The sequence below is a fragment of the Chelonoidis abingdonii genome, chromosome 17 (genome assembly GCF_003597395.2).
Source record: "Chelonoidis abingdonii isolate Lonesome George chromosome 17, CheloAbing_2.0, whole genome shotgun sequence".
NCBI classification, from domain to species: Eukaryota; Metazoa; Chordata; order Testudines; family Testudinidae; genus Chelonoidis; species Chelonoidis abingdonii.
This window is the reverse complement of record NC_133785.1, coordinates 9,765,288-9,784,697: the sequence shown is the minus strand read 5'-3', so window position 1 is coordinate 9,784,697 and position 19,410 is coordinate 9,765,288. Positions and strand designations below refer to the sequence as shown.

The 19,410-nt window shown below is 50.7% G+C and overlaps 1 protein-coding gene across 18 annotated transcripts in view; it reads right to left on the bottom strand.

Moving 5' to 3' along the window:
- MARK2 (microtubule affinity regulating kinase 2) overlaps positions 1-19,410 on the bottom strand; it is a 360,709-nt gene that overhangs the window by 284,857 nt on the left and 56,442 nt on the right. For 16 of the 18 annotated variants that reach the window (XR_012657172.1, XR_012657171.1, XM_032804213.2 and 13 more), the window contains exon 2: positions 211-390. Coding sequence is in view for 16 of the 18 variants with exons in the window: in XM_032804213.2 (XP_032660104.1) it covers positions 211-390 (180 nt within the window). In the remaining 2 variants the exon portion in view is untranslated. Of the gene's footprint in view, positions 1-210; positions 391-15,433; positions 16,252-19,410 lie in introns of all 18 variants that reach the window. The other 2 variants (XM_032804214.2, XM_075073348.1) reach the window with 1 other exon arrangement.

The following is a 19,410-nucleotide window of genomic DNA, read 5'->3' as shown; positions in this document are numbered from 1 at the left end:
GAGGGGACCAAGCCTTAGACAGACTGTCACATGGACACTCCATCATCGCAAAGCACACACCCCTCCCCATCGAGCCCCATCCCCTGGCAATGCCACCCTGGCCTGGGAACATCTGCCCTGGCCTCTATCCTGCATCCCAGCCTATGGGCTTGGCCTCACACCCTTTCCATTTAGGTGCTGCTCCCCCTCCTCCCTGCCCGGCAGTCTCACCTCTTTCCCCGTCAGGACGTGGCGCGCCAACTTGACCTTGGCGAAGTTGCCCTTGCCAATGGTCTTGAGCAAGCGGTAGTTCCCAATGTGCGGCTGCTCATCGGTGGAGGTGGCAGAGTTGCGGCCCCGCAGCATGTTGGACTTGCTGCTGGCTTTGGACTCTGTGTGGCCCAGTGTCGGCTGTGGAGACAAACACACACAACTTAGGCTGGGGAAAAGCCACCAGAGGGTCCTGCCTTCTCCCCACCATCCCCTTGTGCTCAGCCTCACTGTCGAACTGAGGCTCAGTGTCCCCACCCCAGCACGCTCTGCAGGGCCCACGCTGATCTTCAGCTTGTCACCCTGATTGGCGGGATAGAGCCCTCAGCCCTCAGGAGATGGGTTAAACCTTTTTGGGGCCTGCCTATGCTCCAGTAAGCATTGCCCAGCCCCTTCTTCACTGCAGGGGTGGGGATCAGCCACCACTGCCCAGCCTCACTGGGTCTGAACCCCAATTCCACTGGCCTCGTCTCCACTCCATGCACTTGTCACACTATGACCTGACGCATTGGGAGGGGGCTCTCTTCCTGATCTCTACTGGGAACCAGGCAGTGCCCTGAAGCATGAGATGGGAAGACCCTTGCCTCAGCATGTGCTAACTAGGAAGTGGCCCCAAATTCATTCAAGCCCTTTTAAAAGGGATGAACTATGGGATTCAGCATATCAGGGGGGAAAGCTAAGCCCAAATGCAAGGTCACCAGGGATCATGAGGAACGACATGCTACCAACCCCTCACCCACCTGCACACACACAGACCACAGCAAACACACCAGTCAATCTGGTTGGCTGGCAGTAGCCTCAACATGCCTGGAGCGCAGGTCCAGCCCACACTTGCCCAAGAGGAAAGGGATCAACAGATTTCATTGCCACTAGAGCCCACCTAGGATTTGGCTGGGGCTGGTGTAAGCAGCAGCCCCACTGCCTCCCTCTATATAGCCTCTTGCTAGAAAGCATTTCACGCTGCTTTATGGAGGAGCAGGAGCCAGATGGAAAGAGCAGCGTTCTCCTGCAGTCAAGGGACACAGATGGGATAGGGACACCCTTCACTAGGGAGAACAATCCTGCAAGCCCCCAAGTGCAGTCCTCCACCCCTTAATGAGGGAAGCAGAGTCCCATCACTCATACTGCTTTGTTATCTGAGGAGGGCTCAGTCCTGGGTGAAGTGGGAGGGATTCTCTTGTCTATATTATACAGGAGGTCAGACCAGTTAATCTAACGGGCTATTCCAGCTTTAAGAGCTCTGCATTGCCGCAAACTCTTTACGCTGGGGATCCTGGCACCAGCCCCATACCAGCAATGCACAATGCTGAGTGTGGATTCCTGGGTAACACTCTACCCAGGAAGGAAAAACAAACCCAGCCTGCAGTGGGCTATCTTCCTTCCTGACGCCAGGGGAGGGGACAGCTTAACCCAGCACACGTAAGACTCACGACTGATCAGTGGCTAAAGATATCAAGTGCGTATCTCAGTGGGATGGATTCTGCGACTACCCCCTAGACAAATGATCCAGTAATAGCTTCTACCTCCATTAAGCCTCAGAACCCCCCCGCCCCCCGGTATTTCCATTTTGCAGGTTGGGGATACTGAGAGACAAATACATCTGTGCAATACCAGCATGGTGTGCTAAATTTCAGCTCCAGCACCTGTCTCAGAGTTGGTATGAATGTTCTCTCTTCTTTACAAAGGGGAACTGAGGCAGAAAAGGGTCAAGTGATTTGCCCAAGGTCACACAGCAGGACAATGACTGAACTAGGAACAGAACCCAGGAGTCTGGACTTCCAGCTCTCCTTGCTCTAACCCAGTCAGCCCTGCTTCCCTCCCAGAGCTGAGTATAGAACCCAGGAGTCCTGACTCCCAGTCCTCCACTCTAATGACGAGGGCCTGGGGTCCATCTCTGGCTCTGACTCCCACCCTGCACAATCTAGACACAGGAATCATTAAATTGCACCCTACGCGTTTCCAGGGAAAACAGAAAAGGCAGAGCTGCAGAGATGAATGTGAGAAGAGGTTCAAGTCCAGCACTGCTCCCATCCACGCCCCAAGCCAACAGCCACACCTGTTCCCTTACTGCGGGTGTCCAGTCAGGCACTCATGTAACATAAGAACAAAGGAGGAAGAGATCAGAGGAAGCTGCCAAGAAAGCTAAAGTTAAAGGCCCGCCTGTGCCAAAAGTTAACTTAACCCTTTGGAGGTCAGGCAGGTGCAGTGCCTGGCACGGCTGCCCTTGCTCTCTGTAAATCAATTACTGGGCCCCCCTGAGAGATCATTTCCTCTCCGCATTCGTGGCAATAGGATCCCTGCTAGGCAACTCAGGAGGGGTGTGGCACAGCCTGACACTTCCACAGGCTCTTTCTGACAGAGTCTGGGAGCTACTAGCTCAGACCCAGGCAGCCTGGCTAGCACTTCCCAGAGTGATGAGCATGTTTTGGGGTTACACAATGAAGTATCTTCCAGTAAAGGCCTCCAGAAGCCACATATTTCCCTGACACTGGAATTGCAGGCCACACAGTACCAGCCTCTCTCCCACTTCACTAGAAACCAGCCTCACGGAGGATTAGGCACATGCACTCCTATGAGTTCAGACACGACCTCCCCAAGCCCCAATACGCTCACACAGAATCAGAAACATGGCTGGGTTATACCAGCTATGGGGAACTGGATGGAAACTGAAGACACTAGGTTTTCTATTCCTGGCTCTGATGTACTACTCCCATCTGCTCTGTGCTTCAGTCCCCCCCCCATCCTTTGTCCATTCTGATAGTGAGCTGTCTGGGGGAGTGACTGCCTGGACTGTGTTGAACGTAACATAAGAATGGCCATACTGGGTCACACCAATGGCCCACCCAGCCCAGTATCCTGTCTTCCAACAGTGGCCAATGCCAGGTGCTTCAGAGGGAATGAACAGAAGAGGAGAATCATCGACTGATCCATCTCCTGTTGTCCACTTTCAGCTTCTGGTAGGTAGAGGCTTAGGACACCCAGTGTGTGGGGCTGCATCCCCGACCATCTTGGCGAATAGCGATGGATGGACCTGTCCTGCATGAACTTACCTCATTCTTTTTTGAACGCTGTTATCGTTTTGGCCTTCACAACATCCCCTGGTAATGAGTTCCACTGATGGACTGTGCATTGTGTGAAGAAGTACTTCCTTGTTTGTTTGTTAATTTGTTGCCCATTAACTTCATGCGGTGACCCCTGGTTCTTGTGTTATGGGAAGGGATAAATAACACTTCCTTATTTCCTTTCTCCACACAATTCATGATTTTATCATATTCCCCTTTAGCTGTCTCTTTTCCAAGCTGAACAGTACCAGTCTTTTTAATCTCTCCTCAAACTGAATCCGTTTCGTCCCCACAATAATTTTTGCCTTTCTTTCTACCTTTTCCAATTCTTATACATCTTTTTTAAGATGGGGCGACCAGAGCTGCACACAGTACTCAAGGTGTGGGCGTACCATGGATTTATATAGCGGCATTCCTTTCCTAATGGCTCTTAACATTGTTAGCTTTTCTGATTGCTGCTGCACACTGAGCAGATGTTTTCAGAGAACTATCCACGACTCCAAGATCTCTCGAGTGGTAACAGCTAATTTAGATCCCATCATTTTGTATGTATAGTTGGGATGTTTTCCAATGTGTATTACTTTGCATTTATCAACACTGAATTTCATCTGCCATTTTGTTGCTCGGTCAGTTTCCTGAGATCCCTTTATAACTCTTTGCAATCTGCTTTAGACTTAATTATCTTGAGTAATTTTGTATCATCTGCATATTTTGCCACCTCACCGTTCACCCCTTTTTCCAGATCATTTATGAAAATGTTGAAAAGGACTGGTCCCAGTACAGATCCCTGGGGGACATGGCTATTTATCTCTCTCCATTGTGAAAACTGACCATTTATTCCTACCCTTGGTTTCCTATCTTTTAACCAATTACTGATCCAAGAGAGGACCTTCCCTCCTATCCCATGACTGTTTACTTTGCTTAAGAGTTTTGGTGATAGACCTTGTCAAAGGCTTTTTGAGAGTCCAAGTACACTATATCCACTGGATCACCCGTGTCCACGTACTCGTTGATCCCCTCTACGAATTCTAATAGATTGGTGAGGCATGATTTTCCTTTATAAAAGCGGTGTTGACTCTGTTGTATTTGTGCAGGCGCTGAAGCAGTGCTGTAATGCAAATTCTGGGGGCCATTGTGATTCAGGATTCCTTGCCTGAGGTGGAGATGTTTCAGGCCACATTTTGAGAAAGTCTGAAGTAAGGCTGTGAATCCAGTCACCATGATTCTGAAGGGTCAGTTCAGTAGAGGCAGTTTCTATCTAGGGATGTCTCAGTGTTTAGAGCTGTAGCCAGCAAAGCACTCCTTCTGCAGACTCAGCTTATATTAACAGAGTTGCACTTTCATCAGTCTATCTAGCTTATTCCAGTCCCCTTCCTACCCGTGAGACAGTTCTGGTTAAGCCCTATTCGCCAGTACAGCTCTATGGCTGAGGCTTGCACTTCACACCCCTGACCAACAGAGCTGTGCCAGCAGCAGCCCCTAGTTTAGTTCTGGCCTCAAGAGACCCAGGTTCAAGTTCCTGCTCTGTCACAGACTCCCCGTATGACCCTGAGCAAGTCACGTAGAGTGAAGATTTCAGAAGCACCTGAAGTCCTGTTTTCAAAGTGGCCCTTAAGTGCCTGAGTCCAAGACCTTTCCTACTCACAGGTTTTGTGCTGATATAACAGTGTCAGGGGTGCGTGTGATTATCAATATAATTCCACCAGTACAAGCCCTGGATGCAGTTATATTGATATAAAGGTGCCTTTATACCATTGTAGCTTATTTATCTTTCTGGATGGAAACAGCTGCACTGGTATAAAGCACCTTTATAGTGCTATAACTGTCTCTATGTAATGTATTTATATGGCCCCCATCACTGCAGTACCAGGTGCCTCACAATCTAATGCATTTCCCTCCCAACCCTCCTGTGAGGCAGGGCAATGCTGTTTTCTCCACTGTACAGATGGGGAACCAAGGCACAGAGAGACAGAGTGACCTGCCCAAAGGTCACCCAGGAAGCCTGTGGAAGAGCAGGGAACTGAACCCAGGTCTCAAGTCCTATGCCAGTGCCCTATCCACTGGGCCATCCTGCCTCCCGAAGTGCAAAACAGTCACAAAGGGAACCACACTGGAGATCTTCTGATCCATCTTTCCCACCAGGCCTCGTGATTCCATCACCTCCACCAGCTGGGCTGGTCAGCTCTAATGAGAGCGGGGTAGTTAAACCATTTCAAATGGAGTATAGAAAACGCCTTAAGTGCTTGTGAATATTTTTACCCAAAGTCCCATTTTCAAAAGTGACTGGCGCCACAGTGCGGGCAAGAGGGTGTGAGCAGAACACACCAGAGCATCTCACAGTAACTACCCTGCGTGGACGTAGGTGGCGCGAATTAAAAGGTATCCTGTTCGTGTTAATGTTGTCCTCTTTCGGATAGGACGACGTTACCGTGAACTAGATACCTTTTCATTCATGTCAACAATGTCCACACAGGGCAGTTAGCGTGAAACACTTGGGTGCGCTCTGCGATTCACACCCTTTAGCACAGTGTAGATAAGTCCTAAGTCTCACTGGAAGTCCATGAGATTTAGGAGCAGGTGTTCCTGAGACCATTTTGAAAAAAGGGACATATGCACTTTTGAACACTACCTATGGGCTTTGTGTCCCAATTCCCCATCTGTAAAATGGGAGAAGAGCACTGGTCTGCCCAGCAAAAGTACTGGGAGGAACTTGGATCCTATGGTGATGAGGTCCAGGTAAGTGCCTTAGACAGATCTATGTTGTTATAAACTCCTGTCTCAGGGGAACCTGCTGGCAACTCCATATTCCCATTGACGTGGCTTGATCTTGCATCCTAATTGGGGCAGGCAAGGGTGTTGTCTGTAGGTCCTACTGAAATACAAACATCAAGAATTCACTCTTCTAGCGGCCACTGGGATTTTGGGAAGGGGAAGAAGGCAGTGCCTGAATTGTCAGACTAGCATCTGCTGGAGAAAGGGCAATGGTAGGAGAAGCCTTTGACTGGAGCAGCACAGAGAAGCCTGGAAGGGAAGGGAGGGGGTATGTGGGCAATGCGCTGGAGCCCATGCTGCCACGATATGCTTTAATTGTGCTGCTTGTAGGATTGCTAGCCATGAGCCCAGTGCAAAACCCCCCCGGAATCCCCTCAATCAGCAGAGCTAAGGGTGTTCCTCCAGCTAGTCGAACCCCATTGAGCAGATCGCAAACAAGCACTACTGCTAGCGGCAATCGCCAGCCAGTCCCAAGATCAGGCTCCTGCAAGAAACACAGAACTCATCTAACCCAGGAAGCAGCTGCTGTTTAATTAGCCAGGCAAAGGTTTGCAGACAGATACAGGGTCCATCAGCTGCAGAGTTCCCTCTAACCTTCCCTCACCTGAGGTGCAGATGGAGGCTGCTCCAGACACCCCCGTGGCAGGGAACGACTCCTGCTCCGGGGAGGGGGGGGGGGAGAAGAGCACAGCTTGTTGAGAAGCTTGGAAGAAACACTGCAAGCCCAAAGGGGTTGGCAATACGATCTGAAGTCCTCAGCACTAACAAGCGGGCCCAAGGGCCCACCCACAGACAGGACCGGCGCCAGGGTTTCTGGCGCCCTAGGCGCCAGGTCATTTCGCCACCCCGCGCGTGGGTCTTGTGGCTCTGGTGGAGCTGCCGCAGGCATGCCTGCGGCAGCTCCACCAGAGCCGCCTGCCGCCCCCCCGGCAAAATGCCGCCCCCCCATAATGCTGGCGCCCTAGGCAACTGCCTAAGTCGCCTAAACGAAAGCGCCGGCCTTGCCCACAGAGCCGCCTTACTGGGGGGAGTGGGGGAAGAGGACCACAGCCAGCAGGAGTAACTTCTATTCACTCTCTCAATTGTTAATGGTATTGCAGGCACGCCTAGGAGCCCCAGTCATGGACAGGATCCCACTGTGCTACGTGTGTACAGAGAAAGAACAAAGAGTCCCTGCCCCACACAGCTTTCAGACTCAGTATAAGAAGGGGAAAATACTTTAATTTCATCATTGAGGCCTATGTCTCTGTAGTATGTGAGTGCCTCACAATCATTTATGGACTCACTCCTCTGGTGGGATAGGGAAGGGCTACCCCCATTTTACCTGTGGGGGGAAACTGAGGCAACAAGGCACCTTAACTCTCTGGTGCAGGGACCATCTTTTTGCTGTGTGTTTGTACAGCATCTAGTACAATGGGAGTCTAGGTCTGCGACAGGAGCTCCTTGGCCACTACGGTAATACAAAGAAATATGGGAAGTCTGTGGCTGAACCAAGAATGGAACCCAGCTGCCCTGAGCTTCAGCCCAGCCCCCTGCCCATTAGACTATTGTTCCTACCCCAGACTGGGGAGGAAGGAAGTGAGATTCTTCTCAAGTCCAGAAGAATCAACTGAAGTGAAGTTTGCTCTGAGTACAGAGTTGCTTCTGGACTTAAACAAATAATCACATTAGGCCTCCTCCAAATGGTACCCAGGGGCAATCAGGCTTGTTTCAGCTCTGCAACTACTGGGGATGTTTTCCTCAGCTGCCACTCCTCGAACAAATAACTAGCCAGCAACACCAAGCTCAGAGCAGCAGGGTCAGATTAGGTACAAGCCCCCAAATGCTCAAAGGTCTTGGAGAGAGCAGAAATGCAGCTGTTTGTCTACAGGGGCACCCAAATCAGGGGAGGTAAGATACAGATGGAAATGAGGATCCCCTTTGCCCCAAGGGGTTTGGAAGCCAGGTAGTGCTCTGTGCCCCCATTCAACCCAGGGATGCTGGCTCCACAGTGTGAAAACATAGGCTGAGAACATTTGTTTAGACAGCACACACACCCTTCCCTCTGGCTTCCTGCACTGCTCAGGTCTGGCTCTTCAAGGACATTGTGGGCCTTGGCTCTTCAGGCTCCGCCTTGGCAGGTGAGCCACTATGCTAACGGCACCAAGGAGCTGCTGCATTGCTCATCTATAATTCATGCCCTGACAGGGAAGGAGGGAGGGGGAATGCCAAGCAGAGGGAAAACTAGAGAGAATCTTAACCCCTCTGCGCCAGGCGTGGATGTGCTTTCACTACGCATGGACAGCGGGTGCACAATCACCACCAGCACAGGCTGCAGGGTCTAAAGTTTGGCCAGGTCAGGCCAGTTATTTGGATGGAAGGCTGCAGGGGGCTGTGGGTGACTTTCCCCATCTCAGGACTCGGCACAAGGCATCAGCACAGCGTTCAGGGACAATGCCCTGCCCGAGACACTGTCTTCCCAAAAAGGCCTAAGATTGTGAGCAGATCAGGCTGCCAATCGTGGAAGATCGCATGCCACTTTCTATGAGGATAGGGGTGTTGAGTCTCCTGAACTCCCCTGCAGTTTTCTGGGAACAGTGTCCCTTCTTCCCCATAGTGAAGCTGTTGTACAGCACTGCTGGGAACCGTTACAACGGTTGCTGCATTACACCTCAGAGGTTGGCACAGAGTTAAAGCGGACTGAGGAATGACGATGAACATCCAGAATTTAAAATACAATGAAAGCGTCCCTACTGCCTCACTGGCTTTTCCCTGCTAGCCTCAGCCACGTTTCATCGTCCTTATTAGTTCTCCTCTAGCACACACAAACACTCCTCATCTTGACCCGACATCTGCTACCATGGATCACTTTGCTTATATGCTGCATCCCTTTCCCTCAACTCTTTGGCTTGTCTTCAGGACACATGCTCTTCAGGACAGAAACCATCATGGCTGTCTGTACAATGCCGAGCACAATGGGGCTATGCCAAGCATGGGGAAAAGACTGTCTGCCAATCCCAAAAAAATCAAGGAAGAGAGTCTCTTCTCTTCCTACAGATTCAGAGATTTTCAGGCCTTAATGCACCACTGTGATCATACAGTCTGACCTCCTGAATAGCTTACGGCACAGATGTTCACCTGACAGTTCCGGCATAGAGCCCATATCCTCTTGCTTGAGATGAGCATGCCTGGGTGTGATGCATAGGGGAGTGGCCTTTGGATATATTTATAAGACATGTTCCAGCTCCAGTCTATGAGCACTCAGATACAGACAGTTCCCCAAAGCCAGTGAGTTCAGATACTCAGGCACCGAACGGAAACAAAGCCAAGAAGATGTCAGCTGGGATCAGACCCAGGCCTGGTACCAGGCTCTGTTGGACACTTCAGACAATGGCGCAAAAAGCTAGTAGTAGGTGTTAGGGGAAGACCTGGCCCCTGGAAAAGTCCCCAATGGTTAGAGGTTAGCTTATGCCCTGAAGCATGAGAAGGTTCATCTCTATTCCAAAACCTTTCCCTTTTCAGCATTTGCTACTGTAACCCAGGATATTCCTATTCTCCAGGATAAATGGGAATCGTGACAGAAGCAAGAGCTACATCTTTTCCATCTCCAAATCCAACAAACAGAAGGATCAGTCTTCCTCCACTCTGTACAGATTCCAGCTTCCCAAGGTCAGGCCAGGCGCAAGAGTCCTTGGCATCGGAGCCCCATGTGACAAACTAACAGCAAAGCGTGCCATGAACCCACACCTAGCAGAAGACTCCGCAGAGGCAGCCTGTTCTAGCTATTCCATGAAGCTGGCATTTTAGGAAAAACAGGTACTGTGCTCCTTGCTCGCCTACCCTCTGCTCTGCAAGGGTGTTCTCTAAGCCTCCATGCGTTCATCACAGCATTTAGCGCGGGAAGCTAATGGGAAGGAGAGACCAGTTTAATACGAGGCACAGCAAAAATAAACCACCCAGTAGGCCCCTAGCTCTGAGCAGGAGGTTTGATCTGTCGGCATTACATGTTCAAAAGAAAAACAGCTCTGTGTTTAAACTGGGGTCTGAGACTAGCAAGATTCTCCTGTCTGCTGCAGTCTTGAGAACTGCACCCCAACCACGGCAAGATTCCCCTGTCCACTGTCTAACTCTTCGCCTCTGGCGTATGGGATCATTTCCTGTGCTGGGAAACATTGTAACAAGGACAGAACCACCTCACTCCTGCCTCCAAACCTAGTCTATGTGCTTCCAATTCTGGGCAGTAGCTGAATTCACGTTCTCTTTGCTGGATGTCTGTGCCTCACAAGTCTCCTCCTATCTGACAGGACACCAGAGCCGAGGTGTTTCATACCTGGAGTAACATGCGTGGGTAAGGAGCCATGCTGGGTTTGGAGTTGCTCGAGTGCTGTTACTGATCCCCAGATCAGCCCCTGTCTGCAAACAGTCTAAATCTAAGCTGCTCTTCTGGGAGCTTGCTGGGAAGCTGTTTGCCAAGAACAGCTTAACTTTCTGGCTATGACTCTCTCTGGCCCCCAGGTCTCTCTGCAGGAGGCCAGCACCATTTACTTCTTCAAACAGTGCTCCTTCCCCGAGTCTCCATTTTACCTTCCAGCTGACCCTGTGCTGCACTCTAAGAAACACACCAAGCTCCTGTTGCAACTCCAGACACATCTAATTAAACTACTGGCTGTGAAAAAGCTCCCATTTCAGCAGACTTATGCTTTACAGTGAAATGAGTGCTGGTCTATTTGGTTTCTTTGTAGGTAGGAGGAAGTCCTGGCCCCTCTGCCCTGATTCTAAAAGGGACTCTTCTACCCCCTCTACAGAGGGGTCAGCAGCAGGGCCAGTTCTCCTGGGCCTTCTGGGACATGGAATCTCCTCCCATAAGGATCAAGGGCCTGGTTCATTTTCCATGGGGCAAACAGTCACCAAACAGCAACCTGTTGCAGTTGCTGAGGAGGGCTTGAACTATCAACAGCTTTGCTGCTTTTGTAGCTCCATGAGGAAGAAGTTGTGGGAGGCAGTGTGACCTAATTATAGAGTACTGGACTGGGACTTGGGAGGTCTATTCCTGGCTTAGCTGCTGGCCGATTCTGGGGCAAGTCACTGCCCCCTTCCTATCCCTCAGTTTCCCCATCTGTCAGTAATGACCCCGATATCCTTTGTAAAGCACTTTGAGATCTACTGATGAAAAGCACTACAGAAGAGCTAGGGATGATTATTTTCGAAGATCGCAGAGGAGCTGCCCATCTCTTTGAGACCCCCCTTCCCTCTTCATAGGGATGGATGTAGATTCCATTAGAGAATCAGGCTGCCTGTAGCAGCCTCCTGTGAGAGGTTCACTAGGGTCACCTAGCTAGAGAATGCTCATCAGGAAAGTCCTCACACTCAGTCACAGCACTGATTAGCGACAGATCCCCTGAATGCCACCTGCCAAGGAGCAGCCCAGATCCTGCAGGATGCATGTGCCAATATTTGCAGAGCATGTTAAGCTATGGAAACAATCACAGAAGAGAGGAAACAGAAGTCATCATAACTAAATGATAAAAAAATTTGGGGAATGATATTAAACCTCATGGTTCAGGGCTTGAGCTGATCTTGGTAGATCTATTAGAGGCCAGGCTGAGCCATAAATAGTGGGGAAAGATTATCCCACATCTCCCCATGGTGGATTTCTTACACCTTCCTCTGAAGCAGCTGGTATTGGCCACTGTCGGACAGGATAATGGGCTAGATAGATCTTGGGTCTGATCCAGTCTGGCAATTCCCAATTCCTGTGCCTTGGTACTCTGGTATTTGCTCTTCTAGCAGGTGGCCCAGTAGCCAGCTGCTAGCAATAATATCTTAGATTTCCACAATACCTTTTCACTCCAAGGAGTCCCCCACAAAACAAACAAACTACACCACTGAAATGCACCCACCTCTGGGATGGCGAATGGTAGCTGTTTATCACTAAGCAGTTTTGGACAAAAAGATAGAGTTACAATTAGACATCAGCTAGAGAATCCAATTAAAATAACCCAGACTGGGGCTTGGCCAGGATACTGGGATTACCACTCAAACTCCTTGCAATACAGATTGCGGATGTTTGTGGTCAGCACCTCAGTTTTAGGCCTTATTTGAAAGGCGGCACCACTAGCAATACAGCCTCTCCAGCACTGGGCTGGATCCTCGTTTGATGGGAGACCAGTCCCTATGGAATAGCTAATCCTACTTCCTTCCTTGGACACCTCTCAGAAACAGAAGTGAGATATGACAGCCACAAAGGGCCATAAACTCAATAGTCTGTGTGCCCATAAAGAATTCTCCACAAAAAGTCAGGTTAAAGCTTAGTATTTGGGGGAAGCATGGACAAAGTGCCTTTGGAAGGCAGAGGGGATTCATAGGTTCCATAGCTTCATCCACTGTATGTTGTGACCCTTAGTTGTTACCGATCACTAGCTGCCTAAAAAAAAAAAAAAATACTGTCTCACTGTTTCCTTGTACTCCCCCATCAGCCTCTTTGTATCCCCTTGTCACCTTTCCTCTTCTGCTCAGACTGGAAGCTCTTTGGGTCAAGGACCGTCCCTTTGTTCCATCTTTGTACAGTGCCTAGCACAATGGTACATGACTGGAGCTCCTGATGCTACTGCAGTACACACAATTATCCAATCTAATCTGCATTGCTGCAGCAATCAGTTTGCAGTGGGAGCTGAACTAACTCAATTATGCAGGATCAAAGATGTCAGTCATATAGAGTGGCAGCCACTAACCAGCCAACCAACTTCCATCTCCTAGAAGCCTACCAGGCAGGCCCCTTTGGAAGTGGTTCAGAGAGCTAGTTTCCACAGCAACAGCTCCCTTCTTAGGGAGGCACATGGCATGTCAGCAAGCGCAGGGCAGGAAGAGCACAAAAGGGTGTTTGGAAGGAGGGGAGCCTGGCCGCTGAACCAGTGGCAGACATACTGCAAAGTGGCTCATCATCAGGGTTGAGATTATTATGCCACCTATATGAGATGAAAGTCTCTAAAGCAGGGGTGGGCAAACTACATCCCAAGGGCTGGATCCAGCCTGCAAGATGTTTTAAACTGGCCCGTGAACAGCACCACACAGCTTGGCCCTGCTCCTGCTGGGGCGTAGGGTTGGGGGCTGCACCACACGGCTCCCAGAAGCCGCGGCGTGGCCCCACTCCATCTCCTATGCGCTCCAATGGCCCCCTCCAGCACTCCAATGGGAGCTGCAGGGGCGGTGCCTGCATATGGGGCAGCGCGCAGAACCGTCTGGCTGAGCCTCTGTGTAGGAGCCAGAGAAGGAAGGGACATGCCACTGCTTCTGGGAGCTGCCTGAGATAAGTGCCGCTTGGAGCCTGCACCCCTGAGCCTCTCTCCATGCCCCAACCCTGATCCCCCTCTTGCTCTCCAAACCCCTTGATCCCAGCTCAGAGCACCCTCCTGCACCCCCAACTTCTCCTCTCCAGCCCCACCCCAGAGCCCGCACCCCCAGCTGGAACCTGCTCCCCTTCCTGCACTCCTGCCCCAGCCCTGATCCCCTTCCCACCATCTGAACCCCTTGGTCCCAGCCCAGAGAACCCTCCTACACCCTAAACACCTCATCCCCAACACCACCCCAGAGCCCTCACCTCCTCCAGCACCCCAACCCCAATTTTGTGAGAATTCATGTCCCACTATACAATTTCTATTCCTTGATGTGGCCCTCGGGCCAAAACGTTTGCCCCTTCCTGCTCTAAAGCAAGTTACTTGACATGACACCACATCCACAAACCAAGAGGACATCAAGCCTCTGCCCCCAGCATGTAATGGAGAGAAGCTGTGAGCTAGAGAGAGCAAGGAAGAGTTTCCCCTAAACCAGTGCTTCTCAAAGTGGTGGGGTCCACGAGCCATCAGCTGCCGTGGACAGCCATCAGCGGGAAGTTTCCTCATAAAAGCATTGAATAGGATAGTATGGCACTGGTCCCTGGCACATTGGAAAAAAAAAATTGCCTGTCCCCCACATCAGACAGCTTGAGAAGCACTGCCCTGAACAGTAACCTCAGATACAGAAAGGTGTGCACCTAACTGGGGGGCAGGATGGGGGGGAGAGGATGCAGCCAGGATTCCTGGGTTCTGTTTTCAACTCTGGAAGAAGAGTTGGGTCCAGTGGTTAGCGCTAGGGAGGCTGGGACCCAGGAGCAGGAGAGCCCATTCCCAGCCTTCCTCAACAACCTGTAGTTCGATTTGCATGACACTTCATCTTCCTATGGCTGAATTTCCAGCACCACACCTCCCTCAGTGGGGCAGAGGCTGCTTAAGGGAGCCTTTTGCAGTTCTATAGTGCTTTTTCCCGACAATCTGCTACAGTTTCTGAAGGAGATTCTTAGGCTGTGGCTGCCCTAGGCTGTGGCTGCCGAGGAGCACGGAAAGCAAACATCCCTTATCTCCACGTAGCTTTCATTCCCCTGCCCTACCCCAGTTTATCGGAGCTATACAGTCAGAGGTGCTTGCTCTCCATTTCACAGCAAGAAGAGTTTGCCACCAGTTTCCATGAAAGGTGTACATTTTAAAATCAAGGTCTTCAATGGCTCTATGCACTGTTGGGGTCTGACACTAGAGCTGACAGGAAGTAGCTGCTGACTGCAAATGCATGCTGAGAAACTCTATGCAAATGATAATCCTGAGTTTCCAGGGTTTCTGTACAGCTTATTACCAGAGCAGCATGCCCTGGGCAAGTATCTTACCCAGGGTGTGGCAGCGTGGAACGCTGGACACTGAATGGGGAAAGCCATGCTGTTATTCTGGCTGGAGGAGCAGAGCGTGGGAAAGGCCACCAGGGAACCCTGATCCACTAGCTCAGATGCTGGTGCCGCTGGAGGATTGGGGCTATCTCCAAGTGCTTGCTCAGATATTAAAGAAGAGCTTATTTGTTAAGTCTCCTTGTTTCTTGATGCACAGAGGCTTGGAGAATACCCTCCCACAAATTCCCTACCTGGGGTCATTTCCCAAAAGCCAGAGGCTGAAATCCTGGTGCCTGGCACAGCCACTACCTGTGACCTGGGGCTGAAGAGGAAGTGCAGCTCCCAACACTCTTGGGAGGCGGGCACACCTAATTAAGTGCTGACTTGGCCAGGGAGGGAGGCAGACAGCTGTATGGCCGCTGAACAAGCTCAGACCTGACTGGGGCGACACGCGGGAGTGGTTATCGCATGTACAGCCTGTTTCAGAGGAAGGCAGTGTACTGATCTACTGCACGGGGTAGAGATAGAGGACACCTGTGATCCTTCAGCAGGCTTTGTCTCTGAATCCAACGGCTGAACTCTAAGGTGCGCAACAAACCCAACCCCCCTGCCTCCCCAAACCCAAGACCCACTCTTTGATCATCTCTCCCATTTGTCTCAGGATCACGCCCTGAACACTTACTCCAGCCATGGGCCTTGTGTATGTGCTCCCTCTGCTCATCAAAAGCCGTCTTCTCCCCCTCCCTTCACACAATCTCAGCAACTGTGGCGCAAGCGCCTTCTCTGTAGCGTCTGTAGTCTGGAAGGGCAGACGCTGTATCTCATTGGCTCTCCATTCCGGACCCCAAATGGAAACGTCTCTCCCACCTCATTTATATCACTTCAGCCAGCCGGTAAGAGAGGGAAAACAACTCCAACTTATTCTGAATGCGTTTGTGGGAAGAGGCACGCCAGGGAACAAAGCTGTCTCATCTCTCCTTGTTAGCCTCCGCAATCCCTCTTCTGAAGTGGCGAAGGAGAGTAGTAACAAACGGCAGCAGCCAAAGTGAAACTCTTCAGAAGGAGCAAAGTACAGGAACAGCCCAGGCAAGCCACTTCCCCCACCAACTGGCAATGGGACTCCGCCTTCGATACCTGAGCAAGCCACACCTTTCGCAATCTCCCTGATTGCTAACCCAGAGCCCGGCCTGTTTTGTAATTCATCAGTTTCAGGCTAACTCTGCAACTTCTCTAATAAGCACCACAGGTAGCAGAAGCACTGGGATTACCGAGAGCTTCAGGGTGTAGTCTGGCTTTGAGTCCCAAGATCCATCAAGGGAGGAAGGCAAACTTCCACCATAACCCACTAGCACTTCTTCCCACTGGGCAAGGTGGGAGGAGAACGGAAGGATAGAGTTACAGCAACCCACGATTCTTCCCCCACAGGAAGTTGCCTGCCCCACCCTCGGTTGCAATGGGCAGGGCTCTTCAGTCCGTGAGTGTGAGAAGGAAATGCTCAGCCTGAAAAAAAAGAGTATGAAGTTAATGCTCTACCTGCACCAGGTGGCCTGCAAGCCCCTAAGCAAGATGAACAGATCAGGGGCAACTCTTACTACAGAGTTCAAAAGGGAATCAAATGCTGCTAAATGAGAGCAGTGTGGGGGCAGGGGGAGATGAGGGTAGAATGCAGAGATGTGCCACCCCCAACTCCCCTAGTGGGTGGCTCCTAGACTGTCACATCCGTGTGCACACGCCCTTTTTGAGAAATCCTTGTAAAGCAGCCAAACCACAGGCTGGGGAACACAGAGGCAAGACGGCTAAGTCAACACAACGCACCAGGGCTGTCACAGAATCTGGGCGGGGGGAGAGGGGGTGGAGAGCTTCCCCACTGGCTACAAGGAAGTCAAGAGCTATGCTACAGCGCTACTCAGTTAAGGCGGTCAGCTCACAACCAACAGCCCCAAGACCCTTGGCACGGCAGCCCCATCTCATCAACAACCTGATGTTACGAGGAAGGGGGCTCAAAATTCAGTAAGAAAACCAGTAATTCTTTAGCTTTGTGGGTTTATTTTCTGGTGAAGCATGTAGTATGCAAGGGCTGTGGGAGAACAGTTAGAGCAACGGGCTGGGAGCCTGAACTCCAGGGTTCTTTCCCCAGCTCCAGGAGGGGGAGGAGGACCTACTGGTTAAGGCAAGGAGCTGGAAGCCAAGATACCCAGGTTCTTTCCCCAGCTTTGGGAGCTGGGCCTAGTGGGTTAGAGCAGGAGAGCTGGGAGCCAGGACTCCTGGAGTCTATTATCACAAGGCTTAGCCCAGGGCAAGGAACAGTCTTTGTTTTCTTTGTACAGTGCCTACCACAAAGGGATTCTGGTCCATGACTGGGGTTGCTACAATACAAACCATCACCAGCCTCTAACACTGTCAGTTAAACAATATTCTCCTCATTAAAGCCCTTAAAGAATTGGGGAGAATAAATTCCCACCCTGTCCCACACAATCTTAACTTTAACCTTCCAGCACTTCACGGTTAAGTGATTTGACAACAGGATAAAGCTAGAGGACCAGCCTCTGCTCATTCACACTGGTGCAATTAGGAGTCACCCCAACTTCAGTAGTTACAACTGTAATCAGGTTTCTAGAAACCAAATGGAGGAGACAGCCAAGAATCTTCACCTGTCCACACCTCAGATACATACAAATACAAGCGTGTCCTCGGAAAACTTCTTAGCAAGAACACAGGCTTCTGACTAACAGTAGCAGGATGGTGGGAGCCCCAGTCATGGACGGGACCCCAACATGCCAAGTGCTGTACATGTGAGGGAATCAGAACTACAACAAACAGCACTGAATGCACAGATCAGACTTAAGATTGTGCCAACACTACAGTGTGTGGAGTAAATCACATTCCTTTCCCTGGATAGTAGCTATGAGGGAAAGACACCAAGGGTCATTGAAGCTACATTCCCAGCACAGGGACAGAGGCACACAATGTTTTAAAGTCCATTCTTTTTCTTATTAAACACTGAGAAAAGTCAAAGACAATTTCAGAGACAACAGGAAACAAAAAGTTCCTTTCCACCCCCAACACGCACAGAAGCACAGAATCCCCCTGGCACAGTCTCACCACTGCATACAGGTGACTCACAAGCACTCTTGAAACCTGCCTCTCACACCTGCTGCCAGCTTAACTTCTCCAGCAGCGCCCTCTCTGTTCCTCTCATGCGTAAATGCAAGGCTTTGATAGAAGAGCGGATTCAAGCTGCCAAGGGGTTAACCTTTGAACATGACAGATAGCAGATGTGGCATCAATACACAACATTAACACGAGAGGGTATTGACACTGATGGCAGAAGCCATGGAGCCAGAGGCACTGTCAGAATTACTTGCATCTTCTAGTATATTATGTTCCTTCAGTAGCCTTTCTGCTTCACCAACAGGTGATTTCATCAGGGAGCTGCTGAATAGCAGGAGAGTAAGGGCTCTATACTGTCCTAGATCCATACACAGCACTTAGGCTAATAGGAAGCCTGCATGCAGTATGCAGAACCTCACTGTCCTGGTGTGGAAGGAAGCCTAGACAAAAGAGCCTTCTGGGGAATGCGAGGGTGACTGAAGAAATAACTGGAGAACGTAATCTAGTAGCACAGCTGGGATTCAGGGCTCCTGGGCTCTAACCCCTGTTCTGGAAGGAGAGTGGGGTCTAATGGACTAGAAGAAGGGAGGTTAGGATTCAGGGCTCTTGGGCTCTAACCCAAGCTCAGGGAGACCTAGCAGTTCTAGTAAGGCACTGGAAGCACCAGGACTCCTAGGTTCTTTTCTCAACTGCTTGTGAGATTTTAGGCAGGTCTCTTCACCTTTCTGTTCTTATTTCTCCATAAAAGGCTAAAGCTTTATAGTTTGAGGTTTGGAGATGGGGCAGCCCCTCCCAACCCACCCTTCTATTAGATCAAGGGCTGCTTCATACAGCAGCAGCACTTGCTGTCACTGAGGCACTACCTCCCATGGTGGGGTGCGTACATGTGCCCAACAGTGAGGCAGACATCAAACCCAATGCATTCCTGGCTGGTCAAAGCTGACATAACTGCTGGCAGCTGTAGAAAGCTGCTCCCTTGCATCACAACTGTTTGCACTGCACCTCAGCTGGTGATACATATAGGCCTTCAGTCATCTGCTATTGACGCATCATGCTAGTAGCGGCAGGGTTAGGGAGGTGGGAAGAGTTGCGTGTAGAGACCTCCTCCCCCTACCCTTTGATGTAGGAGGCCAGGGAGAAATGGATTCCAGCTGACAAGGCCCTTTCTTGTGTGTGGTTTGGGAAATGTAGGCACTACCCCTTCCTCTACCTCTGCATTCGATTCACACACCCTCTGAATGCCAAGCCTGAAATTTCCACATGCAATCGGCTTCCTAGGTCCCTTGAACTAAAGCAGGTAATTCATCTCTGACAGACATTTCGTGCTACAGGGTGGTGCCAGGAAGCAAGGGGTAGTGGGGGAACAAAAGCACAAAGCTCACCAGAAGCTTCCAGCCCAATACCTTCCAAGGGTACCTGCCACTCACTTGACCCATGTGAGAAAAAGGCTGATGCATTTAGTGAGACAATTTGCTTCCATGTTGAGAATATGGAGGGTGGGGACTGCAAGTGGGGTGGGGGAAAGTTTCCTCTCCTCCATTCCCTACC